General features: G+C 44.5%; 1 protein-coding gene across 5 annotated transcripts in view; it reads left to right on the forward strand.

The window, feature by feature from the left end:
* pdlim7 (PDZ and LIM domain 7) overlaps nucleotides 1-12414 on the forward strand; it is a 31423-nt gene that overhangs the window by 2945 nt on the left and 16064 nt on the right. For all 5 annotated transcript variants that reach the window (XM_076738591.1, XM_076738594.1, XM_076738595.1 and 2 more), the window contains exon 3: nucleotides 7294-7445. In XM_076738591.1, coding sequence (XP_076594706.1) covers nucleotides 7294-7445 — 152 coding nt within the window. The remainder of the gene's footprint in view (nucleotides 1-7293; nucleotides 7446-12414) is intronic.

Genomic DNA, 12414 nt, shown 5'->3' on the forward strand with positions numbered 1-12414 from the left:
ACAGAGGGCAGCACAGTATCATCACGCTCATTCAGCTTAGTTTCACTCTATATTTTTCCCCTGATCACCCACACCCCACCTTGGAGTGGCTCCACGTCTCCTAGAGGGACCTGCCCCCCAGTTTGGGTACCAATGGTATATACCAACCCTTATCCATCCAGTCTTAACATGCAGTGTCTTTGCTTTAATAACATGAATCGTTCATGTCGTTGGTCTCAGCAGTGCTTATCGCTCTTCATGTCAGGCCACCACCTCGTCCCTGAATGCACTTTCAAATGCTCTATAAACTAGTGTCACGATTGAAGCTACAGCAACAACTTTCCAGGCCTTATAAGTGCAGCACTGTGCCGCTTTGCCTGACAAACACACAGACTCTCACATGCAGAGCACACACACACACACACGCTCACACGCACGCACGCACGCACACATAAAATCATTCCACCATTGCTGCCAGCTATTGCGCGCACAGATCCATCATGCGCTCGTTCCCTAGTGACTTTGTTCTATTGCTACCTTAGAGGCTGGGGTGATCTATAAATGTTAGAATAGATTTACATTTATTAAATCATCAGTTTTGTTCAGAATTTGCAGTTTCCTCTTTTAGAGATAATTAGGAGTTAATAGGTAGTTATATGGGTCAGGCCCGAGCCTCTCAAGGTTATCCCACATAGTCTTTCAAACATTTAGAGTTCTTGGTTTCTTTGTCACTGCCAAAAGGTCACAGTTTTGATATGAAGTTAAGCTGAAAATCGGCAAAGAAGTGATGCACTATTTTACGTTGTTTTGATTAGTGTATGGCCCATAGAGTCTGTAATGTATCATAGGGAGCACTTAGGGGTATGTGTGTGTGTGTGTGTGTGTGTGTGTGTGTGTGTGTGTGTGTGTGTGTGTGTGTAGAGCTGACGTAATCCTGTGGTGAGGGCAGCAGCTATCAGCAGCCTTGTCACTACATGTCTTGTATCTGCTCTGTTCTCTGGCAGGCATCGCAGTGAGAAACGCAATGTTCCCCTTGGATTCATGACAAGAAACATTTTCTTCTACCCATAAAAGACCAAACGGATGTAAAAACCTTATTTGACGAATGACCCAAAACAAAAGAGGGATTTCGGGTGGGATCTTTGGAGTGCACTTTGAGGGATTTCAGTCTAGACAGGCGAGGCGGGCTGTAGGGGTGAACGTCAGTGGGCGTATCTGTAATTGTAGTTGAACGGTCTTGACTAATAAGCCAGTGCAGGAGGCCAGTTTTTCTGCAATCCAGGTACATGATGCATGCTGATCATGATGATGGTTCCCTGGCAGAGATGTGGCTTGTATTTTCTGTATTGCAAAGCCCTTCCACTGCGTGTCTCTCCATACATTTTGTCAGACCCAGGTTAGCCTAAGCAGCTTTGATAATGGCTCCCATTCTGGAAAAAAAACAACAACCCAGAGCTGTAACGACCGGCCAGTGGCTAATATCTTTGTGGCTCGTCCAGCAGTCTGCCAGGCCTCAGGGTGCAGGAGTTATAAAGATGTGACAGGTTTTCTCTCTGTACCTCCTGGTGGACCGCTGGCTCTCCCCGCGACTGTCATAAAAGGCCGGACAGTGAATCACACGGTCGCAGAGGATGAAAACAACCCAACAAGGGGACGTAAACCTCAAAGATATACAGTGTCCCTTAGAAACAGGAAGAAATGCCGGGCCTGCACTCAGTGAGCTTACACTGGATGAAATAAGTGGGTGGTCTTTCTTTACTGGCTTGTCGCTGATGAGATAAGTATCTCAGCCCCGACAGTCGGTGAAAAGTGATTACACAATGAGGAGCATGTGGAGTGACAGGACAAAAGGCTCAGTAAAAGGCTGTAAGGCAGAGAGATTGGCAGTGATACCTCCTGAATGAGCGACGCGTTGTTTTTTGTGTAGATCACATGACAATTAGTGATGTTGAGACTGGATTTATTCAGAGCTCATACTTATTTAGTGCGGTCTTACCGTCATCACCAGTAACTTCATGTGTAATCATTTCTGCTCTATGTGTCGACGTGTTGTAGATGCGAAGGGTTTATATTCATTTGGAAAGTTGTGGGTCTGTGGCTTGATTCCTCCCGTGTGTGTGAGTTGGTGTATAGCTTTCCATGCTCGGTGAATGCGCTTGTTTCCTGCCTCCTCTGTCTGCGAGCCTGGAAAGCCACGCTTTCTCAGCATTCCTGGGATTTTTCTCGTATCCACCCTGTCGCTGCCAACAGACAATCCGCTTGTCTCCTTTCTGTGTCTAATACGTCTTGCACACTCACTTTTACCGTGCATGTGATGTACTCCCCCGATCTCGCTGGAATACTTTAATAGTGAGATCAGAGGAGAGCGGGCCCTGCCGAGACAATCCGTTAAGTCACTGTGAAAGGAAAAATAACATTTTGACCTCAGCGTAATATGTGCACACCCATTTATCATCTGAAAAAATATGTACATAACTTTAGGTTGACTTTTTTTTTTTTTTTTTATATCAGCGTCCTACTTTTTAGCTTCCTTCGCCTTGTGTGAGCAGATGAAGCATAAAAACTTCTAAGCGGTGAAATCCGCACTGAGTTCTCTTGACCTTTCACCGTGCCGTTAAGGAAAAACAAAGGAAAAATAAAATTAACTAGAAAGCAATGCCGTTTCTCCTTTTAACCGAAATGCCATTAGAACCCTGTCACAGTGACGCTGGTACGGCTGCACGTCTCAGTGGACCCGGCCTCTTGACCCCTCTGCTTGGTTCTGGCGAGCTGACGTTTCTAATAGGGTTGGGGATTTAATGTTTTTGCTGCTTACTTGTGTCAACCTACATATCCCATAATGCAGCTTGATAGCGTCTTTCGCTACAGCCTTTGCCCGGTCAGCGTCTTTTAAGTTCTCCACCTCCGCTTTGTAACGCAGCATTTCTGTTCGAAATCTGCAGTCTCCACACCCGAGCTGAGGTAACCCCGATGACCACATCAGATGACATCATCGGGGTTATTTCCTCAGACCTCTCAAAGCCACGAGAGACATTATACAAACGTTTTCACAGAATGAGTAGGACCATGACTCGTAACCCGAGCTTCTCGTAAAATCGAGTGGCCCTTTAACCAACAACTGAAACTCACCTTTATGTGCTAGTACTCATGTAATGTAATTCTTTGGTCTTGCACTAGTGTCTCTGGAGCTACAGCTGTTGACTTGAGTCTGTGTGAATGCTGAAGGATTATCGCCTGACAGCCATCTCATATGAATGGGTCAAACATGGGCTAAACGTCCAGGCCCTCGTCACACCAGCATCTCCTGCCATGAAAGCTGACCTCTGAAAATCTTGAGACATTCAGTCGAGTTGTTGTGAGTTCGATCCTGCCTTCAGAAACAGTCTACCGTGCCCTAACCTTTTTCTAACAAGCTTTTGTGCCAACTTGTCTTGAATTTCTCTTGACGTCCGTGACCTTGAGAAGACAGAGGTCTTTGTATCTCTCTCGGCACGACTGCGCCGACATCCTGTTTCAACAGGAAAGGCATAAAATATAGGAAGCCAGATACCGCCGTAACACTGTTATACTGCTGCTTCCACTGAGTCAGCCCCAGACTGGGGCAGCCCTAAAACTCCTCTGAGGAGTTTCTCCGTAGATCTGCCCCAGATCTCGTGCCACCGTCATTCCATAAACATTACGATACCATAACTGAGCCTCCGGAGCACCACCTGGTTTCTGTCGACAAACACATGCCGTACCTCTGAAATCAAGCGCTCGGAGGAAGTCACAGATGATGTCGAATCAGTAAGCAAGTGGGGAGATTTGTGAATGTCTGTCCACTGCCACAGCTGGATGTGTCATCAAGTCTTATGTTCCTGTTTCTCTGTGTGTCTCTGTCTGACTGCCTGTAGACCATCTGTTGCTTTATCGCTTGTATTCTCTTAAACACTCCTCCCCTCTCTCTCCCTCACACACACACACACACACACACACACACACACACACACACACACACACACAAACTCCAGAAAAGAGGCCTTGTTAGAGGGGTGAATTAATAATTCAGTGCTTACTGATAGATTGCCCGCAGGGGGCATTTCTTGTGTGGCTAGTTAGATGTGAATGTGTTATGTTGTGATCAGCGCAGCAGTGTTTTAAGGTGAGTTAGTGCTAGGTGTTCCACTGCAGTCATTACGGGGGGAACCACATACTTGCAGGTTTGGTTTTCCATTTCTCAGAGGGATATTTATGGCTTTGCATCAGCTGTGCCGTGTGAGTGATGTAAGGACAGACTGTCTCTCGGCCCCCAAATAGCCGTGGAAAGAATAAAAGTGAGCTGGTGCAGAGTTGCATGGCCAGTATATCTACAGCCGTAGATAAATTTTAGTGCATTATTAGTTTAGCCAAAAACAGGAGTAACTAGCCCGGGGCGAATATGAGGTCCTGGTTCACCTGCAGGGTCGGTTAAGGGAAGCGCTTCAAAGGTGAATTCAAGATGATGCATTTTGAAAGTTTGGCTAATGCTTTGAAATTCAATAGCATACCAAAGCAGCTCTGCTGCTGTGCTCTGCCAAAGAGCCTTGAAACTGGTTACTAACCGTTAGGCTAGCCCTGCAGTTGTGAATATCTTCAGCTGCACAAATGTCATGCCATTAATGTGAGGTGAGTTCCACTCATATTTGCACAAAATCAATGCGCAAGAGGATGAGGCTGCTTCTCATTTATACCATGTGTCAGAGGAACTGGCCATATCAAAAAGCATCGTTCTCTAATCGCTGGTATGTGGTGTTATCATACATCACGGCTGCACCATCATGTTAGCTCCCTGGTTGCTGTGAGGTACGGTGCATTCAGGAACATGTTTTCCACTGTCCTTCGCCGTATTGACAAACTGCTTGGGGGGGTATTGGGTTTCTGCCCCCCCCCTACCAACCAAAGGCCTGAGCGCAGCAACTTTAACTGCTGCCTTCTCAAGTGAGGGAGCAGCTGCACTCTGAACCTGAGCCAGGAGCACAGGTGTCCGTGTCCGTCAGTCCCTCAACTCACTCCAACACATGCACGCACAGTCAACAATCTTTGCAGCTTCATAGATTCTCTTTTTTTCCCTATTAATCTCATTTTACACTTAGAGGTCAGAAGTATAGGTCATATCTTCAGTTATGGTTTGTAATTTTGTAGTAAGCACAGACGGGTGACATTGAATGCAACACCGACATGCAACGTCTGAGTTAGGTGCTGGGCCACCACCAGCCTTTAAAACTGCTTCAGAGCTGCAGGTCTCTGAAACTCTGCTGCAGGTATGAACACCACCCTTTCACTGTTGTGTGATGGTGGTGTGAGAGTGTAGCTGTCACACGCTGTTCATAATCTCCCATTGGTGTTCAGCTGTGTTGAGATCTGGTGTCTGCATACCAAATGATTTCCATCGTTTTCATATTCATCAAACCATTTTTTCCTCATTTATTCAAAGTCTCTCTTTTAGTTCTTCACCTGTCTGGGTTTTTTCTCTTTAATCAAAAATAGAATAACTTTCCCACCTCAGTTCAGGGTTAACTTGCAATAGCTTCATTTCATTCTTTCTGAAAGGACGACACACACTGACGGGCCCTTCTGTTCATGTTCTATGCTACATGGCGAGTAACAGTTTAACACCGCTTCATTTTTAATTAAATTAATTAAACAATGACAGCTTACTCGAGGCTTTGACAGTGCTTCTGTGGCTAAGGCTCTTGGGAAATGTTGTTAAACGCTAACAAGATCATTGTTTCATTTTGGTAAAATGACAAGGTGCTCGAGTTTTGCTATTGGTGCAGTAGTAGGAAGAGGGCTGGGGCTCGCTGTCGTGCACCTCAGTGGCATCATGCCAGGCTGTGCCCCTTTTCAGAGTCTGTCACTTGTGTCCATGTCATAGTTGTTTTTCCCCAGTGTAAGCTGTTAAAACTTTGAAGTTCTTTCCAAACTGGAGAAATCATTTCTTCCTTAACCCCTCTAATTGCTTCCAGTGAGTGCAAATCAAAGGCAATTAAAGTGATGTTTGAACTTGGCTGTAAAATAACTGTAGCTTGGATTGCCTCTGAGGAATGCATCGCTCCCTATTTTTAGCTTTGCAGTGTTTTGATTCAAGGCAGGCTTTAACGTTGTCGTCTTTGTGGGATGCGAGGTACTTTTTCAGCCTGAGCTGTCATCGGCGCACAGAACACATTACCTCCCCGCTCATGCAAGTGTTTATGTTTAATGTGCAGAATCAAAGCGGCGAGTGTGATAGCTTAGCTGAACATGGCAGAAAAGTATTGATTGAACCGCTGAGTCCTCTGAGCTTCTGATGAGCTAACATTTGCAGGGATCCATGACATCAGAGGGGGGTTTTTTTCGCCAGAAATCCTGGCACCCGCTCACTTATCTGATGCTGAACACTTTGTACTCCAGTTATCTGAGAATTTGACACAAGCCTCGAGTTTCATTAAGCCGCATGGGCAAGCTGACTAAGCCCTTACTAAACACGATTTGGCACTTCTGCTGTGTCCTCCAGAACCGCTAATATACACATCAGACAGTATGGTCTGTGTACATGGAGAACACCATCACTACCTATGCAGACTAAGTCGGGTGTTTTGTGTTTGAAACAAGACTCCAGCTTTGACTCTGCGGTCCACATGACAGCCCCGACAGGATGATGTCATTCTTTTGTCAGTGAGGCTGACCAATGACCTACCTGTGCGGATGGAAAAAGTAGCTGCGTTGTTCCAGTAAATGACGTGACGATGTGTAACACATGGTCTCTGTCTGCAGCTCGCCAGAGTTTCTTTCATAGTCTGAGTTCACATCTGCAGTAAATCATCCTCTGATGACATCACGATGACCCACAGTGTGCTCTCGACGGCGTTGAGTGAAATATCACGGCTGGCTTGTCAGACCCAGACACGCAGACTCCCTGAGTTGATCATTAAGTGTTGTTAACATATGTTGCGGCAGCCTTTTGTGTGTTTAGATTTCCTGCACTTTGCTTTCAACTGCTGATCTGTGTGAGATGATGGCATTTTAAGTACTTTCTTCAAATGTTTTCTTTTTGAGACGACTAGGAAAACCAAAGTGAAACGAAGACAAAGTTAAAGGACGTGCAGTGTGTTTGGTGATTATTTCATACCAACCTTGAAAGAACAAGATGGATACAAACATTGCAGAATTGTTAAGTTCATAATATTTATGCATTTGGACTAAAGAATGCTTAGCGGTGTGCCATCATGGCCATGCATCTGCCCTTTGTAACATGTTTCCTCTCACATATCCGTCATCTCCTGTCTGCGTCGTGTTCCTGTGTTTTCTTTTCTCCAGCTGACCCCGGGCGGGAAGGCAGCTCAGGCCGGTGTCGGGGTGGGAGACTGGGTGGTGTCCATCGACAACACTAATGCAGAGGACATGACCCATGTGGAGGCACAAAACAAGATCAGAGCAGCAACAGACTCCCTCACCCTCACCCTCAGCAAGTAAGTCATCAGGCAATGCATGATGCAACAGAGCACTCCCGTGATCACTTCCCCTCCATTTTATCTTGGTCAAACACAGCAGCATAAATCACCACCAAGCGCACATCCTCCTTCATTCTTTGGAGAGATAAAACACCTTAATGTCCTTGAAATTTGTCTCCATGTGACAGATGGTCGCTAAACACATTGGTTTTAAAGTTATCGTCACGCACGTTCCATTATTTCATTTTTAAATTCACTTTAGAGAGAGTCTTGGGCTTACGTTTCATTTGACTCGTAAGTCACGGCCTGACTAAATGCCATCGAGAAAGTAGTTATTCCCGCCCGGGGAGGTTTTCAGTCCAGTCTGTCTCTTTGTTCCAGGAGTTAACAGGATGTCTCAAACACCACAGAACAGATTTCAGTGGATTTTAGTGAAAAGTTAGAAATGCAAAGATCTAACTAGGTGTCCGTACAGACAACATTACCATATGGTAGTTTATAAATAACTTTATATTGTTGCTCATAAATCCTGAACTGTGAGACTTACAAGAAAAAATATTTTCCTGGATTCTTGGACTGACCTGCATCTCTGCATAAAGGTGTGCCCAAATCCACCTACACAGATTTTTGCAAACTGCAGTTTCATTACTCTTTCTACAACCCTGATTCCAAAAAAATACTCTGCAAAACAGAAATGAAACGGAATGCAAAGTGCTCCTGAGCCCATGTAGTTATATCAATATCACACTCATGGGCTCAGAGTGGTGAACCTCGCTCCATCCTTGTGACTGAGCCTTTCCAGGAAGCCTTTCATACCCAATCATGATACTCTCACCTGTTACCAATGACCCTGTTTACCTGCGGAATGTTCCAAACAGGTGTTTTTGGAGCATTCCACATCTTTCCCAGTCTTTAGTTGCTCCTGTCCCAACTGTCTGAATAAGCAGATATTTCTAAAAATCAATGAAGTTAATGAGATGAAACAAATTATTGTCTTTGTACTGTTTTCAAGTGAGTAAATGTCAAAAAGGATTAACAAGTTATCACATTCTGTTAAATGTTTTTCACAGCGTCCAACTTTTTTGGAATTGGGGTTTTAGAAATCCCACACAGAATTGGTACTGTGCATATTTAGGTGGTCTATTTCTAGCTTTTTCTGTTCATCCCCTGCTGTTTTTCTCCAAACGTTTGCCAAAGTCTTGCTGACATGGCCCAGTTGAAACAAATTGCCAAACGCTTTGAATGCATTGTGGCGTTCAAGCCACATTCATAATACAGGTACAACCCAGAGTTATCCTGCAAAATTGGTGGCTTTTTGCTTATAGGCAGCGTAACAGCAACATGATAGATTTAACAGGTTGCAACAGAGTGATGTGACTCTGACCTGCTTCACATTTTGCACAATTAAGCCTTGTGCAAAGCAAATATTCTTATTTTACTGTAGGTGTTTTCCAGATTTCAGCATTATCACCAATCAATATATGCATTGAACATTGTCTTTTTATTTAAGTAATAGAATTGTGCATTATTGGACGCACATTCTCTCTGAATTCCTTGTAGCTTGGCATCACAGCAGTATTCAGCACTCATCTTAAAGAAGGTGAGTCGTCTGCACTTAGCAGCAGATAGCATGCCAAATGCTGCCAGGCGGACACGCTGGCCTCTCCTCTATTGAAATGAAGCATTTGCAGAGGGAGCCTTGGGTACCCTCCATTATGCGTCAGCTTTGTAATGAAATTAGAGAAACTCTTACTTCAGATTAAAACACTTTGTTCTTAAGTGTGAGCCAGGAAAATCAATGTCTTCATATTGCTCGAGTTATTTAATTAGCACTGGATAACCTTCATACAGGCAGCACTCATACCTGCTCACATAACTCCTGCCAGAAATCCCTGACTGATAAAGTATCTCTGGAGAGTAAAAGCCAAAATGTTTCATCAGGGGCTTAATTACAAGAAAAAGGTTTCCCTCCCAAAAAGAGATAGATGTAACCATTTAAGAGCGTGAAGCCTTCCCAAAATGAGAAAGTGCAGACTTGTTAAGTAATAAAGATGAGCCTTGCTGCGGTCATGAGACTAATTTTGATTGTGCAATACTCATAGGTGCAGAGGTTGGGATCACAGCTGTAACAGGACTATTTTCACATCTACTACATTTTGTCGTTGCCTGCCAAGAGACTCAGCTGTTAAGTTCTGACAAACCGTCTTTTTTCACTTAGTTTATTGAGAGTCAAACCAGCCGCAGGTGATTTATGACTTTCCAGAAGAAAAAAAATGTCGGAACATGAACCAGTAGTTTCCAATTTAGACATCATGGTGGATATTTGCTGTGTATTGTTCAACATACATTTACCCTGCTGCTCTCTATTCATGCAGCGTAGATGTCTCCACACAGATCCATTGGGCCTCATCAAACACTGGCTGGTTTTCAAATGTGAGGATGCTTTATGTAATAAAGCAGCTAAAAGTGAATATCTTTGACTTTTGGACTGTTAGTTGGACAATACAAGGCGTTTAAGGACATCACCTGGAGAAATGTGGGAAATCAGAGCGACATTTTTCACTGTTCTCTGACATTTTGTCAGTGAAATGATTTAATAGAGAAAATAATGGGCACATTAATTTATAATGAAAGCAATCGTTAGCCGCAGCCCTTTTTTCGAACAGGTGTTGAGTACAACAGATAATGGTGTTATTGGCGTCAAAGACTAAAAATGAGAAAAAACACTAAAAGACCGATGAAGAGAGAGACAGAACAACAGAGGGAAGATGATGGGCGGGTGGAGGTAGAGCAGGGTAGAGACAGTGTTCATCTCTGAGGGATCAAAAGGCTGGGAGTAAGATGCCATGCAGATAGGAAGGATCAGGCTGCAACCCTGTTTTCCAGACTCCCAACAAGACACATCGCTCATTGTTATCCTGCAGAAAGAGGTCACACTGCACCTCGACGTGCTAAATGCCTCAAAAGGTTCGTGAGGGAGAGGGAGCAGCAGACGCACGGGTTGGAGTTTCAGAGTGAGAAGTGGAAAGGAACGACGCCATGGTTGGGTTATTTGAATCGAGATAAATCTGCCTGTGGTGTTTGGTGTGTGTTCCTCTCACTGGTTTGAAGTCCGCAGGCCTCAGTTATGTCACGTATTCCCAAGCGCTAATCGGAATTTGGCAGCATTTGAATCGTCTGTGGTCAGACTACGCCCACACGCTCCAGATGAAGCACATTAGCTGAGTTTTTGAGTTAAACGCTTCATGAATACCACCTATAGGAGTTTGAATGTCTGTATCAGCAGGTTCCAGCTCTTTATTGAAACTTCATGATGCGTTGAGTGAAATTCTCAAAGCCATGCTGTGGCTACACCTTTCCATCAAATCGGTCATATCCGTTAAATGAAAGTGGTTTTCCTCTTTTATCTCCGATGGAGTGTTGTACTGTTTTGATGGACCTCTAATAAGCCAGCATGTTTACTTAACATCAGCCATACTTTCCCTCCATTGTGTGGTTTTTCTCCTCTGTTTCTCATCTCCTTGTGGAGTCCAGCTAGTGTAAATATGTCACATTCTTCCACTCCTTTTTTCCCATGAATCCCCAGTCTCCTCTCTTCATCTCGCCCTCTCCTATTATTATTGCATTGTTCTGGAAGACAGGCAAATATTGTTTTCCTGAAACACTTCTCAGAGAGGAGCTATTGTCACTTTTATTTATTCGTATCTTGGCTGCCATCCACGGCGTCTTTTACGTCTAGAGAGGACGCTCACATGCTGAAGAGATATGGTCCATTGTTTGGTTTAGTGCCTCATTTTGTTCAACACTAGTTATCATCTCCTGTCTTCTTTTATGGTAAGGTTTAGTCTTTATCCTGAGCCTTTTTATAGGGAGTGGAATCAAAACAATATGGACAATAGATTTTCTTCTTTGTTCAGCAGAAGAAGATCATGTTGCCTCTACAAGGACGCTCTTTGTCCATATTCCAGCGCTCACTGTCAGCGGGTTGTGGTTGGAGTGTATCAGTGATGTGTGCAAAGTTGATTACAGTATCATGGGAGGTTTTTTTTTTATTTTTTTTGTGGCGAAACTTCTGAGTTTATCTAACATCAGCCAGAAAGCCAAGCATGCATCGGCTAAAATAAGTGACCCATGAAATGAGGCAGGAAATGATCTCAGAGAGTGGATATTCAGTCCCAGCACAGGTCAGACACGGTCCAAGCAATCTGACTTATTCCATGAAACGGTGACTTAATCATTCCCACATTTGTTCGTTCAAGTCTGCCAAAGTAAATACAGAGGACGGCAGCTGTCATACACATTCCGTATAGATCCCTGTTTTTAAGTGTGACTCATCAAATTGTGGGTTAAGGCGAGCTGAAGCGCAGTGAACGTCACCCGGATCTGCCTTCCCAGAAGTATGACAGGCGCAGACATGTCGGTGTGCCTTCCCCTCGCTCCTCTCTCTGCATCTGTACAGCCCTGCCGTCGTCCTGTCTTTGACGTCGCTCCATCAGCGGTTGCGCAGGCAACAACATGAGCGCTTATTCATTCCTCATTGTCACGGGAAGCGCTGTTTTGTGTGTGACTGCAGCCTGAAACAATGAGGGTGACTGCAGAGCTGGTTCATTCCTCAGCTCTGTGTCGCATGCAAACATTGGTGGGCGGATGGTTTATGTTTTGCTTTTTAAGGAGCCAGCTGTAATGTAAAGCAGGGTGCCTCCATGTTTAATGTGTAAAGAAACTCTAATGAACCGTCTGCTGCGCTGCTCCAGTCAGCAAAGGCGTCGCAGTTATGTGAATCCTGGGATTCAGAGTGTACAAGTCTACAGCACTGTGGCGGGTGAATCAGCAGCCGGGCCAAGAGTATGTGAAATGCGGTGAGGTTTTGGTGCTTATGATGCTTACCACAGTGAAAATGTCAGCGTTTTTAAGACCTGGTCCTTTGCTCCCATCATATCTATGGCTCGTGGGCTCTACACTGATGAGGTTAACTGTTGAGATATGG

This window comes from Chaetodon auriga, chromosome 9, assembly GCF_051107435.1.
Source record: "Chaetodon auriga isolate fChaAug3 chromosome 9, fChaAug3.hap1, whole genome shotgun sequence".
Classification (NCBI taxonomy): Eukaryota; Metazoa; Chordata; class Actinopteri; order Chaetodontiformes; family Chaetodontidae; genus Chaetodon; species Chaetodon auriga.